This window comes from Onychomys torridus, chromosome 10 (assembly GCF_903995425.1).
Source record: "Onychomys torridus chromosome 10, mOncTor1.1, whole genome shotgun sequence".
NCBI lineage: Eukaryota > Metazoa > Chordata > Mammalia > Rodentia > Cricetidae > Onychomys > Onychomys torridus.
In genome coordinates, this window is record NC_050452.1 from 47,309,468 (window position 1) to 47,329,235 (window position 19,768).

General features: G+C 41.5%; 1 protein-coding gene across 1 annotated transcript in view; it reads left to right on the top strand.

The window, feature by feature from the left end:
- The first annotated feature begins 1,808 nt into the window (after window positions 1-1,808).
- The window catches only part of LOC118591886 (nascent polypeptide-associated complex subunit alpha, muscle-specific form-like), a 30,477-nt gene continuing 12,517 nt past the window's right edge, over window positions 1,809-19,768 (top strand). Inside the window, exons 1-2 of the mRNA XM_036200341.1 lie at window positions 1,809-2,041; window positions 16,249-16,996. Coding sequence (XP_036056234.1) covers window positions 1,809-2,041; window positions 16,249-16,996 — 981 coding nt within the window. The remainder of the gene's footprint in view (window positions 2,042-16,248; window positions 16,997-19,768) is intronic.

Sequence of the window (19,768 nt, forward strand, 5' to 3'; positions counted from 1 at the left end):
TTTTGTTTGCTATAAGGATGAGATAGTTATGCCACATATGTGCTTGCCTCTGTACTTAACAAAAAATAAGAAAGCAAACAAAACAAGCATTCAAAAATATTTGCTAGTGTTATAATTAAAGCTATATGTCAACTCTTTCTAATGTGTACATAAACTTAGCAAATAATAATCTCAAATGTTTCTTGGAAGTTACACTTGGTCTGATGACAGTTCTTTAGAATAGTCATCCCACCCCCATTGCCCTTTTACTAAAAATATTTTTTTTTTCTCACATAATATATCCTGAATCCAGTTTCTCCTCCTTCAACTCCTCCCAGTTCCTCCCCTCCCCTCCCATTTGGATCCACCCCTTTCTATCTCTCATTAGAAAACAAACATCCTTCTAAGGGACAGTAATAAAATAAGTTACTAAAACAAAAATTAACACATAGGAATAGGACAGAACAAACAAACAGAAAGAAAAGAGCACAAGGAAACACACACACACACACACACACACACACACACACACACACACACAAACACACACACGCCAAAAAATAAAAAAAACCCAAAAAAACAAACCAAAATAAAAACACACAGACATAGAAGCAGGGCACACTTCTTTGTTTACTCAGGAATCCCATAAGAACACTGACTTGGAAACCATAATGTATATGCAAAGGACCTGTAGGGTGAAAAAGGGAGGAAATATATAAATAAAAAAATTAAAAATAAGATAAAATTAACACACACACACACACACACACACACACACACACACACACACACACACACAAAAATACCCTGACAGGACATTTTGAGACAAGGAACCTCCCAAGATGCCTTTTAGTCATTTTCTGTCAGACCTCTACTGCTGGGCATGTAGCCTATCCTTAAGAACAGTTTGTTTCCTTAGTAATGCTCCCTTGGGAAAATCTAATTTTTCATATGCAAGTGGTTATCAATTGGAGATAACTCCTGGGTTAAGGATGGGGGCATGAATCCACTTCTCCTTTCATCTGTGAGACCCCACCTAGTGCAGACTCATGCAGGATCTGTGCATGTTATCTCAGTCTCTGTGAGTTCAAATATGCCTCAGTCCTGTTGTGTTTAGAAGGCCTCTTTCTCCTGGTGCCCTCCACACTTTCTGGCTCTTACACTCTTTCCATCTCCTGTTCTGCAGTTCTCCCTGAGCCCTGAGAGAAGGAATGTGATGGAGACATTCCTTTAAAGGCTGAATGTTTCAAGATCTCTTCTCACTCTCTGAATATTGTTTGGCTGTGGATTCTGTATTTGTTTTCTATCTGCTGCAGGAAGAAACTTCTCTGATGATGGCTGAGCAAGGCATAGATCTATGAGTGGAGCAGAATATCATTAGGAGTCATTTTATTGCTACATTCCTCTTGTAGAACAGTAGTATTTAGTCACTGTAGGTTCCTGAGCTATTTAGTCTCAGGTCCTTGGTCCTTGGTCACCAGAGCTATGTTGGGTATGGAATCCAAATTGTGAAATGGTCCTTAAAGTCAAAGGAGATACTGGTTGGCTTATTAGTCAGGGTTCTCTAGAGGAACAAAACTGATAGAATCTCTCCCTCCCTCTCTGTCTGTCTGTCTGTCTCTCTCTCTTTGTGTGTGTGTGTGTGTGTGTGTGTGTGTGTGTGTGTGTGTGTGTGTATGTATGTGTGTGTATGTGTGTGTGTGTGTGTGTGTGTGTGTGTGTGAGAGAGAGAGAGAGAGAGAGAGAGAGAGAGAGAGAGAGAGAGATTAGAATGGCTGTCTACTAATGGAAAGTATAAGAATCTGGGAGTTGTTCAGTCCACAAGCTGGATGTCTCAGGTGGTCTTCAGTGTATTCCAGAATCTGCAAAAAGTAGGCTCTTATGCTAGTGAATATTCAGATTTTCCCGTGAGAGGAACAACAAGCAAGGAGAGCAAGCTTCCTTTTCTGCATCTTTTACAAAGGCTGCCAGCAGGTGTGGCCCAGATCAAACGTGGTTCTTCCCACCTCAAAAAATATGAATTAAAGGTGGACCTTCCCACTTTAGAGAATCCAGATGAAAGGTAGGCATTCCCATGTCAAATGATTTAATTAAGGAAAAATTCCTCACAGGTATACCCAGATGCTTGGGTTTTACTTAATTGCAGATAGAGTCTAGTTGACAAGCAAGAATAGCCATCACAAGTCCACCTCTTGTCAAATTGACGCACAATCATATCTCCCTATGATATGCTTAATTTCCAGATATAACAATATGCTGGTCATAATTATGACTGACATGATATAACAATCACAAATACAATCATAGACAAATTATATATTCAACCAGGTAGTAATTACACCTAGTGTGATATAACTACTCCCACACAACCACAAATATATTACCGATTTTAGAATAGGTGACAAGGGAAATTCTTTTAGTGTTTCAAACTTAAATATGATAACCAATGATATTCTTTTAACTGATGTTACATTACATGCTAAATAACTCAAGGAAAGAAAATACAAATGTCTGTACAAATGCATTCTTAACAACACATGACAGAAACCCTCATGTCAATTATAATCATTATTTATGCAACTGGTCATGTGGTAGTAGCTGGTGTTTGTAACTACCTTTCCCTACTATCTACTCTGTATTTCCTCCAACCTCAGCAAGTCATGTTTCTTTTCTTAGGGGAATGATCCTTACCCTCATTCTTGAAGGGACTATGCCCTTGGTCATCCTGCCTAGATTTAATTGTATTTTTCCATTGACTTTAATCACAGGACATGGTAGCACCAAGATCCTAAAAGATCTCTTCTACTCCAGGCATAATCTTCCTTATTTCCATTGTGGAGAAACAATCCAGTTTCCCCTGGTAATCTAGATCAATAATCCCTTTTAGCACTGCTACTTCTTTCTTAGCATGTTGGCTTATGGGCATCAGAAGCCCGAAGTGGGAAGGTTGGAGTCTGGCCTTCCAGTTCAATGGAATATTTATTGTGGCTCCTGGCAGGGGCACTCCTCTCTGGAACCAAAACTTCTAGGCCAGCAGAACTTAAGTGCATGGGAACAGGAAGCAAACATTTTCCTGGTGGGTCACTAGGGGTGATAGTGAGTGGAACTATTCCCCTTTCCACCCTTGATTCCTGGACCTGTGGGTCCTGGCTATGGGAGAAACCATGTTAAATATTGGACACTGATTTGAAGCATATAGCACCTTCTGTACAACTCTGCCCCAGCCCTTCAAGCTGCTGCCACCTAATTGGTACTGTAACGTTGTCTTCAAAAGCCCATTCCATTTTTCTGTATGTCCAGCTACTTCAGGATGATGAGAAACATGGTAAGACCAGTGGATTTCATGATTGTGGGCTCACTGTTGCACACCTCTATCTGTGAAGTAAATTACTTGGTCAGAAGCAATACTGTGTGGCATACCATGATGGTGGATATGACATTCTGTAGGTCCCCAGATGGTGGTTTTGGCAGAAGTATTAGCTTCTTCAAAGGCAAATCCATAACCAGAATAACTACTCCAGTAAGGACAAAATGTTCTCCTTTCCATAGAGGAAGTGGTTCAATGTAGTCAGTTTGCCACCAGGTTCCTGGGTAGTCACCCCCAAAGAATGGTGTCATATTTGGGGTCAATGTTGGTCTCCACTGTTAGCAGATCTGGCACTCAGCAGCCTTGGTGAGTGTAAATCCATGTTGTTGAGTCCATCTATAAATTCCATTTCTTTATTCATGGGTCCACTGGGCAATGACAAGGATAGCTGTGGAAAGAGGCTGACTTTCCTTAGAACAGGACTGATCTACTTAATTTCTGAACTCCTTCTCTGTTTATGAAGTCACTTTTGATCAGCATTTACATAAGATACATATATCTTTACACCTATCACCCATTTAGAATCAACTTCTTAGAAGTGATATTGCTGTAGAGTTTCCTGGTATGTCTAAACCTGACATCTGAAACAAACAAAATTATTTAAGTGTGTGAGTGTTTTTTTTTTTTTTTTTTTTTTTTTTGTTTTTTTTTGCCTGCAGTAGGTATGTGCACCACATGCATGCCTGGTACATATGGAAGGCAAAAGAGGGTGATAGATCCTCTGGAGCTGGAGCTATAGATGGTTGTGAGGTTCTGTGTAGGCCTTGGGAACTGAACCCTCATCCTCTGCAAAATAGTAAGTGTTTTTGACAGAGAATCAGCAGTTTTGAGTGTGTGGTTCAGTAATGTAAGTTTGATATCTGGATGAAATGAATCTAGGGAGTGCTAAATTAAGTGGGATTACAGCAGGATTGTTCTCTGCATGATTCACTTGAAAACTTTCGTACAGCATGTGTCATTAAATCTTCAGGGGAGAGTTTTAATTGAAGAATTTTTCTAGGATTATTTAACCAAGTAGCTCCTCTCTTCCTAAAGCCTCACACACAGATCTGAAATGAGTCTTTGGTTTGGAAATGCTACTTGATGTTGCCAGCATGGTCAGGAGAAAGAGTTCTGTGACTTTCTGCTAACATAGCTGTCTTATTCTCTTAAACTGTTAATACAATGCTTTCATGACTCGGTCTCTCTTGCTCCTTAAACTTATCTTAGTATTCTACATAAATAATAACAACTATTATCAGGGTCTGTCCTTGAGCCAAGTTCTCTTTTCTCTACTGTTACTGAAACCCTGGTAGCTAAGGAACTTCATAGGTTCAATGCCCGGACATGCTATCTTGCTTAATTAGCAAGTATATTTACTTTGAAGTTACCACGATACCAATGTGGTTTGTGGATGACCTTCCTGGTAATGGAATTGACTCATTCTATTTTCTTTCTCATAAGATAATGTGAGTAATGATGTTATTTCTAATGCTCACAGAAAGGAATCTGTAAACTAGCATTCAAAATTTGTAGCTTGACTTGAAGAAATCATATCTAAATCTAAATAAGGTATGAACAGGCATTTCAATCAGGATGTGCTTAACTGTATTATAGATACAATGTGTGAAAATTTGTATAACATGCTGGCTAGAATTCTTTGAAGACCAGAATGCTTTGAAGACTTGGCTCTTGTCATTGTTTCCTATTATTTAATAAGAAGGTGATAGTCATGTATAGGCCTGTACAAAGGACATGTCTCACTCAGTGGGAGATGTCTATCAATAAAAGAGATCAAAGCTGCAGTTAAAGTCTGTTATCTGGGCAGCATTGGTAATAGATGGAAAAATAAAATAAAATAAAATTTAATAGCCAGTTCTAGTCACTAGTTAAGCTAATAATACTCTATCTACAGGGAGATAGGCTGATGTAGTAATTATAGTGAACTTCTGTATTCACAGTGCTACTCATCTTCAGTTGCAGCTCTACTATTTACAGGTTAGGTAACTTGCGTAAGTTACTAAACCTCTTATCCCTTTAGGAACCACTAGCTAGAAAATGAGACCAGTAGTACAGTGCAGTCCCTAAAGATGAGGATTAAAGAAATAGTTTGTCTACTGGGTTGGGTTGGGGATTGGGTAGACTTTGGAAAATAAGACTCCCTACAAGAACACACATGCACACATGCCTACATTAATGAAAAACTTCTATCTTGGCAGAATGTTATGTTGCTATTCTAATTCATATATACCAAATAGTACATTTAGCAAAAGATCTTTGTAGTTGGCATTTTCTTTGGGCCACCAACCAGCTCCCAAATAAACACAGAGAGACTTATTATTAGTTATGAATGCTTGGCCTTAGCTTAGTCTTGACCCCTAGCTCTTTTAACTTAATTTAATTTTTTTTTATTAATCTATATTTTTGCCTGGAGCTTGTTACCTCTCTTTCATTCTGTATGTCCTACTTCCCTGCTTTCTCTGTTTTGGCTGGCCCCTGTTATCTCCCTGTCGGTTCCTTTTCTCATTACCCCTAGGCTAAATTCTTGCTCCTATTTGCTCTCCCTGTCCAGAAGCCCCACCTACACCTCCTCCCTCACTATTGGCCATTCAGCTTTTTATTAGACCAATCAGGTGCCTCAGGCAGGCAAGGTAAAAAGGCAACACGTCCTTACAGAATTAAACAAATGCAACACATCTTTACATAGTTAAACAAATGCAACACATCTTTGTATAGTTAAATAAATATTCTACAACAGATCTTATCTGTTATTCTTAATCATGCTATCTAGATAGTCTTAGGAGGTTTAAGGCTCAACTCCAAAGAAAGAAAGAGGGACAGTTCACCCCCCTAAAGTAAAACCCAGTCTTGTATGTAGAACTTTGCTAGGGCTATGAAGAATGTGAGAGTAGCTTGGGGAGACCTCTGGAGACAGTGGATTTATTAAACAAAGAACATTTAAAGGGGATGTCAAAAGCTGCTGACAGAGTATTCCCAGCATCTCCACATCACAGCAGGAGTTAAAGGGTGTGTGGGGGGAGATGGTATGGAGAGTTGAAAGTAAAAGCACCAAAGAATCACAACTGCACTCACAACTCAAAACATTGCCTTGTTTCTCAATCTCCTCCTCTCCCTGGCCTGAGCAGAGGGAAGGAAAGATGTTGCCCTTCCTGTCCTACCCATTATCCTATGGCTGGCTTCAGCAGTGAAGCAGGCTTGTGGGCAAAGGTACTGAGAGGGTAACAATGAGTTTCATGCACAATTAACTGATGCTGGTCTTGTATGCTAGTTCGGACTAAATATTTCTAACACATGGGCTCGGGTATTTTCATTGTGGACACAAAATGGAAAGTCAGGGGGACACATATATTCTAAAACAGGGGCAGGAGTTAGTTCAAAAGCCAATTGGAAATGGGACTGGATAAAATACTGGTGAAGCATTTGCCCATCTGATGAAATTTGAGATGCACTGCTTCTTATGTGCCCTGTGTACTTCATGAAGATGATAGGATAAATTAAATTGGTGTTTTTAAAACATATCACTTTAAAACTGTCTTGATGAAGAGCACAAAGAGAAGGAACTAGTTCCAATGCTGCTTCCTTTTACCATCTATACCTTGGGTAAATCAATGAAAAACAAAAAATATCCATTTCTGGTGCTCTAGAAACTGCATGGAGAAAATCCAGGCATTTACAGCTCAGTGAAGCTATGAGTAGTAGTCCCTTCGTGGATAGAAGGAACACCTCAGTAAGCAGGACTACAGTGTTTTTCTTAAAAGGCTTGCAAAAACCTTCTGGACAGATGTTGTGTTTTGAGTGCTAAGCCAGACGGAAGCTACAGTAAGTGGGGGTGTAAGCACTTCCACAGGAAAAAATATAAAACCATGACACCGGATGCTACGGAAACCATGTGGAGTGAAGGAAATGCAAGCCTGTGAGTTAGGCCTTGGAAGGTCTGCACCTGCTCTTAGATTACTTGAGATGGTGTCAGACTTCTCTCACACAGGAGTGGTACCACGTGCTTTTAGGAGAATAAGACTACTACCTCTCCAGATAGAGAAACACTCTTACATGGGTATCTGTTTCCTAAAGTGAAAACATAGGAAAGGCTGGTGTGTCAGCAACAGCAACAAATGTAGTAGTTGGTGACTGGAGAACTTCTCAACCCATGTTCCAATTCCTGGAACTCTTAGCTATAAAGAAATTAACTGAGGTAGCATCGCAATTCCTAGATCAACCAACACTTTGATGAATGACTGGGACATTTTTATCTATTTTTTTCCTTCTAAGCTAATTTTTGGGACTAGGTTTGGGGATGGCAGTTGAATTTATTTCTACAACACACACACACACAAAAGGATCTCAGACTTAAAACATAAATATTTATTAGAATTTTACTGCAGAAACTGGAAGTGTATATACACTTGCTGGAATCTCTATAGGAATATCAAATATAAAATCTTTTTTCAAAAGGCTGAAGTACCTCTGACTTGTTCATACATAAACCTTGTTTCTAAGTTACAATCTATAAATTCACAAATGTCCTTAGATTTCTGCATAGACCTTAGACTTCTGTAACATGAAATAGCCTACGGATTCATGTCCATACTGTAGCTATTATTAATACATTTGCAATTGAACCTCTGTGTATTGAAATTCATCCCCCTGAAATAATATCAGGAATTGAAAATTACATAAAGTGAAAAAACTAAAGTAACTATGATTTTCCCTCTTAAATCCCTCCAATAGCTTTCCATTTCCTTCTTATAAATCCCACACCCTGTATGTGGCCTGCAAGAACCTATTTATTGTAGCAACCTGCTCTTCTACCTTGTTATTGTATTCCCTACTTCACTGGGAGAGACCTTTTTTTTTTTTTTTTTTCCAGTTCCTTTAAGGTTCCTGCTTTTTGCTCCATCTAAGGTTTTCCAAATGTTCTTCTTTGCCTCCCCCATGCATGCACAGTACAAATCTCACACCCACTCCTTCATTTCTCAGCTTAAATGTCACTTGTTTAAAAAAAGACTTTTTTGAGTTACCAATCAAAATTGTTCCTTTTCCTGACTTTTATCTAGCATAAAATATTGTTTGTTCCAATACCATAAATGCGTTACTTGGTTTGAAATGAATGGGCAGATTGAAAGGGACCAGGCAACACGGTGACAAATACTACTTTTTATTATTTTAGACAACATGTCAGACTGGGGAAATTGTAGACAGATTGAGATTTCCCAGGGTTTCTCAGCTAGCAGGAGCTGTGTAGAACTCTTATTCCTAAATGGCAGCCCACAAGAAGAGAACACAGAAATGAAGGAGCAGGGCCCTTGAGGCCAATGACTTGTGCACCAGATAAATGACCTTCTATCACTGGTCAGACAGTGTGAAATGGGTGGGTGGGTTGGGGCAGGAAGGTTATAATCTCCTACCACATGAGCACACAAGATTAGGGGGTAGCAGAAAAGCATTTTTTTTCCATTTCCAATTCAAATTTAATAAATTAAGCTAGACACAAGGAATGTCTATTTTAGACTTTAGAGATTAAGTTAACAGTAAGTTCATATGTTTCAAATATCACAATGCATATATATGTTATAAACAAAAGAAGCACATTAATATGTATGCATGAATGTGCTGCGAGAGAAGTATCATATATTTATTTATTAATATGTATTATATGTATAGAATATGCACTATATGGGTTTATATATAGTGCACATACAGATATCACACACATACCTGTATACATGTTATATACTATTATTATTTGGTACTGTCTGCCTCTGCAATCATATTGTAGGCCCCAAGAGTATAATAAAGATTGCCTACTTTCTTACGTTCTGCATTTGGGACCCTTCACATCCCCAAATACCCATTAAAATAAGTGGAGTGCTCAAAATATTTACTGTGTGATTTGACTTAAGACTCAACAATAGCTGAAGTGGAAGTCATGAATTGTACTGCTGCTCATGATAAAATGATTGGTATTAAAAATTACCGTCTGGACTCTGTTTTTCTAAGATTTCTATTGTAGAAACTCTCCAGCTTACCTCACTGGAAGCTTATCTTTCACTGATAATTTCAGGGAAAAAATTCACACGTGTAATCACCACAGCTCCTGAGTCATCAGCTCAGGGAGGACCTGTGTTTGTGGAGAAAACAGCCAAAGAAAGAATGTCCTGACCAAATAAGAGCTGCTGGTTTCGCCATGTTGATTTGCTTCTTATTAAAGCAAGGTCAGCAGGCCTTTTGATTCTACATGAGAAGTTAAAAAAAAAAAAACCTATATTTTTTAGTGGAAAGCCTCATTTTGGAACCGGTTAAAATTTGGTGAACTCTGTGGTCCAACACTTGCTGAGGACTTCCTGCTTTCTGGCTACCCCCAGGCGCCTACTTTGTGACCTCAGTCTTCATTAAAGAGGCCTTGTGGTGCAGTCTCTTATCAGTCCTTTTCGTGCATTGCATTCACGACTTACACTGGTAACAAGAGAGCTTTCAAATGCTGTCCTGACAGTGCAGTTTCATTGGTTCGTATGGAGTCTATTTCTAGCCATGGATTTTGTGTCATATCCCTTATCTTTTGTTTTGCTAAAATCCTAGTTTATTTGAAGCTTTCGAAGCTTTTATAAGGATACTGATTAGCAAAAAGAGGGGAAAATGGAGCCAAACAGCATGTAATAATTGTCTGACCCATAGATGCATCTCATCTACAAATCCTTGGGGCAACAGTATGGTTTTGTGAAATTTCTCTTAGCAATGATTCTTCCTAAGAGATGCTATACAAGAAAACAGTAAAGTTAGATTTATTTTTGTTAGCAATTAAAAATTAGAGCATATTAGCAATTTTAGAATGTGGTCTTTTTTGCCTGTCTTCAACATATTCCTCAGCAAAAAATAACTGTGTCCTAAACTATGATATGTAGTTTTAACAATTATTTAATCTTTTTATTATTTATAAGAAAACTCTTTTAAAGTTGTCTAGACACAGATGTATATCATTATCTCACTGTCCTGTTTCCTTGTTTTTCTGCTGAAACCTGCTGTAAACTGTCTGAAAAACGTCTTAACTGACAAGCTTGGTATCAGTAGAAGTGTAGGTGTAAATAATTCACAGGAAGTGCTGACAATATAAGTATCTATGTTGCAGTTCATTTGAATGTAAACAATAGCAATTCCATTATGATTGTTGCCTGGGCAACAGCAATCCATTTCAAGATGAAATCTCACTTCAGAAGCAGGAGAGTCTAGAAATATGTATATCAGTATAAAACTCTCAGCTCTTGGGCCTCAATGTGTTTCTAAAGCACTAGTTTTATGGGAAAACATTCATTACCCATTTCCTTGATATTTAATGGTTTTCTTTAAAATATGTTGTTTCCACAATACCATCACCCTTTGGTGAGTAGTTGAATTAGCCGAACATTTTCTGCAGCTGCCATGTCTATTGTGGTCTGGCAGTACTGGCCACTTACTGTTTTCTTGTGGTGAGGAGTTAAATGATGCTTTCAAAGCAACTCTTACAATAACCAAGAGCCACAAGAACTCTACTTAAGGTGTCAACTTAATAAAGCAAACATTTACCCAACGCCCCAGGATGGGTACTTCAGGAGTTATGAGCAGCGAGAAGAGGAGTGTCTCTATAGCTAGGGTGCACAGCTGGCTGACTAGGATTCTCCACTCAGTGAAAAACTACAGAGAGAATCATGAGAGAATACTGCCAGGCAGATCATTTCCTCCAGAAAATATTAGCCTCAGAAGAGAAGTCTATATTGTTGAACTATTTTTTTTTTTTTAAAGTTTTCAAAAATTAGCATTCCAAACGATGGGTTTCTTGGGTGTGTTTTCATACACACTTTGCTCTGGTTGGTTATCCCCTACTGCTCCCCTCTCCTGTTCTGTCCCCTCCCCTTGCTTCCTTTCCCCAAGGAACTCCTTCTCAGCATATAGGTAACATCTATTCAGTCATGGTTTTACTTTTCTTTATGGGTGAATACTTCTAAAGAATTTTCTATATCATCACAGAACATGACATGTAAGGCACAGGCTTTGAAACCATATCATGTGCATTTTAATCCTGCCTCTGTTAAATACAGATTGTACATTCTTAGCTGAGATAACTGTTGGTTTCTAAAGCATTAAAGGGGGTATAGTTGTAGAACTTTATTCTCAGTCCAATTGAGAGGGCTAAAAGAGTTAGTATGTCAAAATACTTGGATCACAACCATTAATATCTTACCAGGAGCCAGCATGTTGTCTTTCTGTATGCTGTAAATGTGTTGCTCTGATTGATTGATAAATAAAATGCTGATTGGCCAGGATCCAGGCAGGAAGTATAATATAGGTAGGATAAACAGAGAAGAGAATTTTGGGAGGGGGAAGGCTGAGTCAGGAGACACAGCCAGCTGATGCCACCATGAGAAGTAAGATGTAAAGAACCGCTAAGCCACAAGCCATGTGGCAATGTATAGATTTATAGAAATGGTTTAATTTAAGATATAAGAGCTAATTAGCAAGAAGCCTGCCATGACCATACAGTTTATAAGTAATATAAGTCTCTGTGTGTTTACTTGAGTCTGAGTGGCTGTGGGCCCTGGCAGGACTGGAGAAATCTCCACCTACAGTCTAGGCCCAGGCTGCCTCTGAGGACCATGTCTGGGTCCATGGTCCTGGTGCAGCCAAGGTCTGTGCTGATGTCTGTGGACTGTGTCACCTTGTGCAGCCATGGGAACCATGAGTAATGGAATCAGAGGGCCATGCTAAGCAGACTTTGCCCTTTGCTGGATGCTGCAGGGAAAGAGCTGACATCAGTTGTCATGGGAGACCTGGCCCCCAGCACTCGGGTGAACTGGCCTCACCCCTCACCATGGGCAGATGAGAGCTGACCCTGAGGCTCCAACATTCACCTGAGGAGGGTGGCCACAGTGGCCTGGTCAGACCAGCTCAGGTATCACCCAGGCCCACCCTAACATCTACTCCATCTAGGACCTGCTGGAGCTTGTAAAGGGACTGGTCCTGTGGAATAATACCCACAGGATCTCTGTGACTCTGGGTCAATTCTAAGAGGAATTTCAGTGAAGATCCAGTGATGATGGTGTACCAGAATCCAGAGGCTTTGCACCAGACCAGTTACTTACTGCAATGATTATTTGTAAGTAAAGCTGATGTGACGCGTTGAGGCTTCTAATGCCACCAAGATGAATGAAGAAGTGTTAGAGGGACCAGAGAGATGGAGGAACAGAGGTTCTTTTTGTTGTTCTTTTTCTCCTTGTGTCTGTTTGTGTGCTTGTTTTGTTTCATTTTGATATTAAAAAAAATTCTTTTGTGAGGCCATTACAGTGGGGAGCAGAGGATATGGAGAAACTGGGAGGTGAGCAGAACTGGGATGCATAATGTGAAATTCCCAAAGATTCAATAGAGAAATCATGTTAAACAAAATACAACAAAACAAAAACAAAACCACATAAATAGCACAGCACCTCTTTGTTTCCTCCAGTTAATTAACCTGATCACTTCCAAGGCCCAAGGTGGCAAGTATGGCCCACAACATCTTCCATCAGACTTAATATGCCCACAGAATTTGCTATGGTTTGAATTTAAAGTTTCTGTCACAGACTCACATGTTGAATAGTTGGACCCCAGCTAGCAGCATGATTTTGGGAGGCGTCAGAAACTTTGGTTATCATCTTTATGGAAGCAGAAGAAAGTGAATTAGAACATCACCCACCTTAAGTGTATTTTCCAGAGTGACCTTGAACTGCTGGGAGATGGGGAGTGAAAAAATCTATAGAAAAACAGTACTGCATGATCTTTCTTATACATGAGATCTAAAAAAATAAAAAAAAATTAACTAGGGATGACATGGTGTCTGCAGAGTCTGAGAATCCTTGTGGCAAAAAACAACTTGGGGAAGAAAGGGTTTCATAGTCCATCACAGTCCCTTATTGAGGGAAACCAGGGCAGGAACTGAGGAACTGAAGCAGAGACCATGGAGGAGGACTGCTTGGTGGCTTGATCCCTATGGCTGTTCCACTTTCTTTCTTATATAACCCAGCATCATGTGCCCGAAGATGCTACTCCCTATAGAAGGCAGGGCCCTCCCACATCAGTCTATAAAGAAAATGTCCCACAGGCCTGCCATCGACCAGCTGGATGTAGACTATTCCAAATGAGGCTCCTTCTTCCCAGTTGACATCAGCTTGTGTCAAATGGAAAAAAAAAATAATTGGACAGACAAACAGATTAACTCAATCAGCAGAGACTCTTTTCTGAAAGAGAGAGGGAGAGGAGAGAAAGAGGATTCATAGAAGTACAGTGTAGAACAATAGTTACTGGAGAGGCTAGAGGTTAAGAAGGGATGTGAGATGTCACTCAAAGGATATAAAGTTTCAAGTATGTAAAACGAACAAATAGGTTCATTGTATAATATAAAACTATTGTGTAATAGCAGAGCATCGGGGTTAGGGAGGAGGGGCAAATATAAGATGATTTACATATAATTCTCCAGATTAAATTTTGTGTTAAATTGCATGTTCGATAATATTACTTCATAAAATCTGAGTGGAAAGTATAGTATTGGTAAATGAGTATGTTATTTTGTTTACTCCCAAACATTGTATTTGTCTGTTGCATCTATAACTTTAAGTTTTACATCTGGCAAAATAACATTGGACATTTTAAATAAAATGAAAGATTACTTTAAATTTCTTGTGTAAGCAATTCTGGCTACCAGAGATTTTTGCAAATACCTTGAGAAGAAAATGAAACTTAGGTCTTGGAGAACCCTGGGAGGAAAAAAACAACGGAACTAGTTGCACTGAAGAGCTACTATTTCCCAGGTGCCTTAGATGTATAATTACACTGTGTTCTAATAGTCACTGTTTATACTGGTGGAGAAACCAGGGTCCAGACTTAGTAGAGTGTACTCAAACTGCCTCAGCCCACATGATACATTCAACTCCCTCCCAAGAAGAGCATTTTGAGGCCGGCCCCCATTGTCTTCATCAGAGACAATTCCTGGAGAAGACTGGCTGACGTCATTACATGTCAAGTGAAGTGCCTGGAGCAGCAGAGGTCATGCAAGTGGTCCGTGGATGCTAGTGCTGCTGTGAGGTTAGAGAAAAAGGGAAGGGAGAGAAGAGAGCTAGGAAGGAGGGGTTTCCATTATCACCTCTTTCACGCTAGTGCATCAAGGGTCAAAAAGGGACAGGGGCAACAAAGGCAGAAGAACAGGTTAAGTTCCATTTGCTCCAAAACCCAGGAAGTAGGGGCAGGGACAGGTCACCTTGGAATAACTCCTGTCTCCATGGAAAATACTGGGAACAGATAGATATTTCAAGAGCTTGGCAGTCCACAGATCTCCATATCTTAATTCTTATAGAAAGTCAATTTCTTTGTCCACTTGGTCCTCTTAATGCCTCACTTAAATAATTGATGTAGTACTAATACAGCCTAGATGTGCTCAATTTATCTGCTATTTACTACTTAGCCTCTATCAGCTTCAATTAAGCCTGCGTTTATAAAACTGGAAGAATTATTTCAACTCAGAATTGTAGCATATAAAATATGTATTGGGTATGTGGCTAGAGACTGGTGATTAACAAGCAATTAATAAGAGGTAGCTTTTACCATCATTCCGGAGCCATCTTTTCTTTCCCTTCGTATATGAGGGTTCATCAGGCAGACTTGGCATTTATAAGCAGGCGGTGGTGAAGGGCAGTTTTCCTTGCCACTCCTGCTAGGAAACCTCAGGTGTGCTTTGCAGCACTGAAATCCTTCCCCAGGGAGAGGGCAGCACCTAGAGATTGTTTGGTAGTTGTTTACTGTTGTATCTTCAGTGTTCTCTGTTCAAATTACCAACCAGAGCAATGTCAGAAAACTCCAAATACCCAAATAACAGAACCAAGGAACCAAGATATTGTAAGGAGGCCCCAGACCCTAATTATTTCGTAAAACCAATCCCGAAAAGTAAATTGAAGACAAGTTAAGCTTGACCTCCTGAGACACCATAACTGATGTAAGAACACTTGTATATTTATAACCTGTCTTGTTCAGGGAAGGATTTAAGAAGGCTAATGAAGATTAGGGGGAGAATATGTAAGAACTGTTGGGAAAGAAAGAGACACCAAGAATATAGGACTAAGATGAATCCAGGAAAGAGTCATACACAGAAAATTTGTTGTAAACACGTTGGAAAGCAAAAGGAAAAAACAGACAAACAAACAAAAACAATTCTGCGGGCTTTGGACAAAGTCAAGGAAATTTGCCTAGGAAATGGGGCCTTCAGTGAAGCATTTAGTGCGGAAAGAAACCGAAGTTCTTGGGCCTGCCTTTGCCAACAGAACCGCCCTCACAAGGATGGGGCCGCTTTTGGCTGGGCTGTACTCTGAAAGCTCTTGGTGATGAGGATTCACAGAGGCCTGGGCTCCACTCTGCGAGCTTCACCCATTATCTTATTTTCATAATAAGGTCTGTGCTTCACTGTAATTGCATCACTTTCGTCAACAGATAGAGCGCAAAGATAAGGACTTTCATGTTTTAAGGGAGAGAGAAATTCAGGTAGGTAATCTATTGAAAACAAGCAAACAAACAAAGCCTCAAACAGTAAAGTGAAGCAGATTAGGGATGACCCTACTTGCTCTCAGGTAGGTTTTTGTGATCCTCTCTTTTCATCTTATCACCAAGATCAGGCAAGGACTGGCTCAGAGAAGAGAAAGTACTTCCAGGTTCTAACAACCCCAAAGTCTGAGACCTTTGCCCAGGTATAGATGTTCCTCCAGACACTGACGTTAGGCTGCTCCTCAGATTCATCTAGAAAAAGGGATCTTAGTCTCTGGCCACAGCAGAGACTGGGAGAATCCTGCTGAAGGGTTGGCCAATACGCTGATTCCCGGAACCTGGTAAAACCGGTGTCTTAGATGAGTATGAAGTTTGGGAAACGCTGAGGCAACAGGGAAAGTTCTCAGTGGGGTAAGCTTCTGCAATCAGAGGCGGCTGCAAGGTTCTATCCCTTTGGCGGCCACCAGCCCAGATCAGCGCGCCCAGCCAGGGGGGAACCGGGCAGTAGGAACCCAACAAGGGTCCCTACTGGAGGGTGGCAGCTCCGACCCCACACCCCGAGACGCGCCCTCCCCTGGTCCCCACTGGGCGAAGGCGCTCCAGGTGGCCTGGGCGGCAGGCGCGGCCAAGCGGTGGCAGGCTGACTCAGCCGCGCAGCAATGCTGCGGAACCGGGACGGCCTGCCCTGCCACCCCCGCCGCTGAGCTCGGGCCGCCCCCGCCGGCCGCGGATCCCCGCCCCCGGGGCCCGGGAGGAAGCACCCGGGCGCGGCGCCGAGCACCTGGGCGGCCCGGGCGGGCGCCGTTTCCGGGGCTGCGCGCTCGCCGAGCCCAGCCGCGCTCCCGCCTCCAGGTGCGGCGCGGGGTCCGCCCGCCGGTGACAGCGCCCCACGGGGACAAGCCGGCGCTGCGCTGCCCGGGCTCGGCGGCCGCGCGCGAGGCGAGTCCCCGGGGTGGGCTGGCCGCGGTTCCAGTGCCCCGGGGGGTGGTGGCGGGTGGAGAGAACGCCTCGCCGCGCCGCGCCGCGCTTTCGGGGCTCGCACCGTGCTCGGGCTCTTCTGGGTTGCACCGCTTGGATCGCGCTCCCGGCGAGTGGGCGTCGGAAGAGAAACCAGAGCCGGTAAGTGATCTGAAGGCTGCACTTGCTTCTGGGATTTGACCCGCCCGGGTGACAATCCAGTCCACCAGACTCGGCCTCATCCCTTCCCACCTCCCCGCCACCCCACGCCCCACGCCCCCGACCAAAAGGCAGCCTGGGTGAGTTCCAGGCACCGAGTACGTTCTTGGTCGAGGTAATGACTTGGGGCTCCGGGCTCCCCCGCACCCTGCTGCTTACACACTTAAGAAGGCGGCCCTGTTAATTAACTTTAATTACAATCATTCGGCCTCCACCTGCCTGAACCCAGCACTGTACCCGGGGACCTCTCCAGAGTGCATTTACCAGGCAGCAGCTCTTTCTCCTTTGGTGTGGGAAGCAGTTCTCGTGGGAGACTTGGTGTCCATCTATTAATTAAAGTAAGTTTTATTTTACTTCATTCTTTTTTTTTTTTTTTTTAACCAGTCTTGTATTTCTTTGTGGTGATCTGGAGTTACTTTGATTTGGAAGAAGGTTTGTGGAGTTGTCTTTGTGAACCTTTGATAATTAGAGGACAAATACGAAAGAAGTGACGAGCTACGCTGTGTGGAAAACTGTCTCAGGCTCTTGGAAGTTGATAGAGCGATACCAAGTTTGTCCTTGAAGTATAGGAGGCTTAGTGGCATATAAGTTGTTTTTAAAGTACTGAAGTAAGCTATTTTTAAAAGTACATTTAATCGGATGTCATTGTTATTACCAATAATAGCATCGTACTTACGAGCCCAGTATTGACTCTCTTCACTTAAGCGCTCTGCACCAGAAGTGTAGGGAGCATTGCCTGTCTGCAAGTGGTCGAGTGCAGTAACTTTTTAACGAAAAGGAATCTCTATAAGATTGCTATTTATGACTTTTACACACTTACAAGAGAAATGTGGAGGGCGAAGGCACTTGGTATCCCACCATTTAACAATGTTTAAAAGAGACAAAAAGTGGGTCGTGCAAGTGGGCTACGTCCTAAAATGGAAACATCCCCTGGCTCCCATCCAAGGAGAGACTGAACACACATTTAAGGTGGGTCTTCACACCAAGAAGGTGTTATATTGCGTTTATGTGTCAGAGCCAAAGATTTTTTTTTTAAATAAAATGTACCCAGAGGGTAAATCAAATGGCTTGTTAAAACTGATTTATGTGGATCTGCTGTCTTGTATTTTTTCCCTTCCGCCCTTAGCCTGTCAGTTGGGTTTTATGGGTTGTCTGTGAAAGGAGAGGCTGATGGTCCACTTAAAAACAAATTCTTGTTTTCCTGACATCTCAAGTTCCCAGTTGCGAGGCTCATGGGCACTCAATGAATGCTTTTCAGACTAAACTGCTTTTAGTTACCATGGTTAAGCAGAACTCAGGTTATAATGGATTACAGTTTTGAAAACCTGCTGCTGGGGATTCTGGGCTCCAGACTTCACCAGGTCCAAGGAGACTTTGCCTTTTGTTTTGTTACTTTGTAACACACTTCCTAGCAGCTAACTCAGTGTGGTGAAAGTGAGGTAAAATTAGAAGTATGAATGACAGCAGATGCTTTAATAGCTCCTGTTTTCACATAGCCCACCACCTCTTCAGATTTGTTTGTTGATTCACTTATTGGCCTTTGCTTTTGAACAAGCTAGACAGTGGAGTGTTTTGGATTCTTTGTAAAACACTCATCAGGTGGATTGCTTCTCATTGTTGCTGGAAATATGCCTTTACTTTAACCAAACACAGTGAATAGAAAAGTAGAGGGTATGGGATGCCATCTTAAATAATTTCTACTTAGAGTGTATCATATTAGATTTCAAAAAATACTGGTCAGGGCCTGGCTTGATGGCTCAGCCAGAGAAGATGCTTTCCACCAGGCCTAATGACATGAGTTTGATCCCCAAAACCCAGGGCCTTATGGTGGAAGGAGAAAACAGACTCTAGCAAATTGTCACCTGACTGCCATATAAATGCTGTGTCATCCCACACATGTACACACATATATACATACACACAAAATAAATAAATAAATAATAAATAAATAAATGCAGGTAAAATGTCACCCAAATCAAATATATAATAGTAGTGAAGTCGTTTGGCTCACATTTTTTATTGATTGCAATAGCAGTGATACTCTAATTATTCTGTCTGTGCAGAAATATTCTTGAAGTTTTGACTAAGCAGAACAGGCTTTGCTACCCATGCTCAAATGAGACCAACGGTATTCTGATATGGGGAAGGGAGGCATTTTGCTGAAAATTATTGGTGAGAGGTAGAGAGAATTCTTTTCTGATTTATACTTAAGTAGAGGGAATAATCTGGGATGGGTTGTTAAAATGGCTTACCATTCCTAAAGGTTCTCAAACAATAGAATGTAAAACAAAAACAAAAGCAAACAAACAGAAAACCTTCACTGGCTCTGCTGTGTAGCCGAATATGAGGAGAGTAGGACTGGGTCTGTGCACCAACAAAGGAGACTGCTCTTTCCCTGCTTGTTAGATGACTTGGACTACAGGGGTGGAGATCATCAGAGGGCTGCCCAGAGCTTTTCAGGGCATTCCCAGGAAGTGCAGCCTCTTCAGTTTTCCAGGTCATTGGCTAACACCACCTGCCTTTCTGACATTACAACTTGTTGAACTCTAGGTCCATTGCACCTACTCTGTCTTCTTGCTGCTGCCTGATGTTTATTTTCTCTCCCTGTGCCTCCTTCATGGCCTTTGGTCTACTTTCAGGTGCTGGCTGGTATCTCCACCTGTGGCCTTTCTATTTGAAACGTTCCTTATTCAATAGCACTTATTCTTTTTGCAG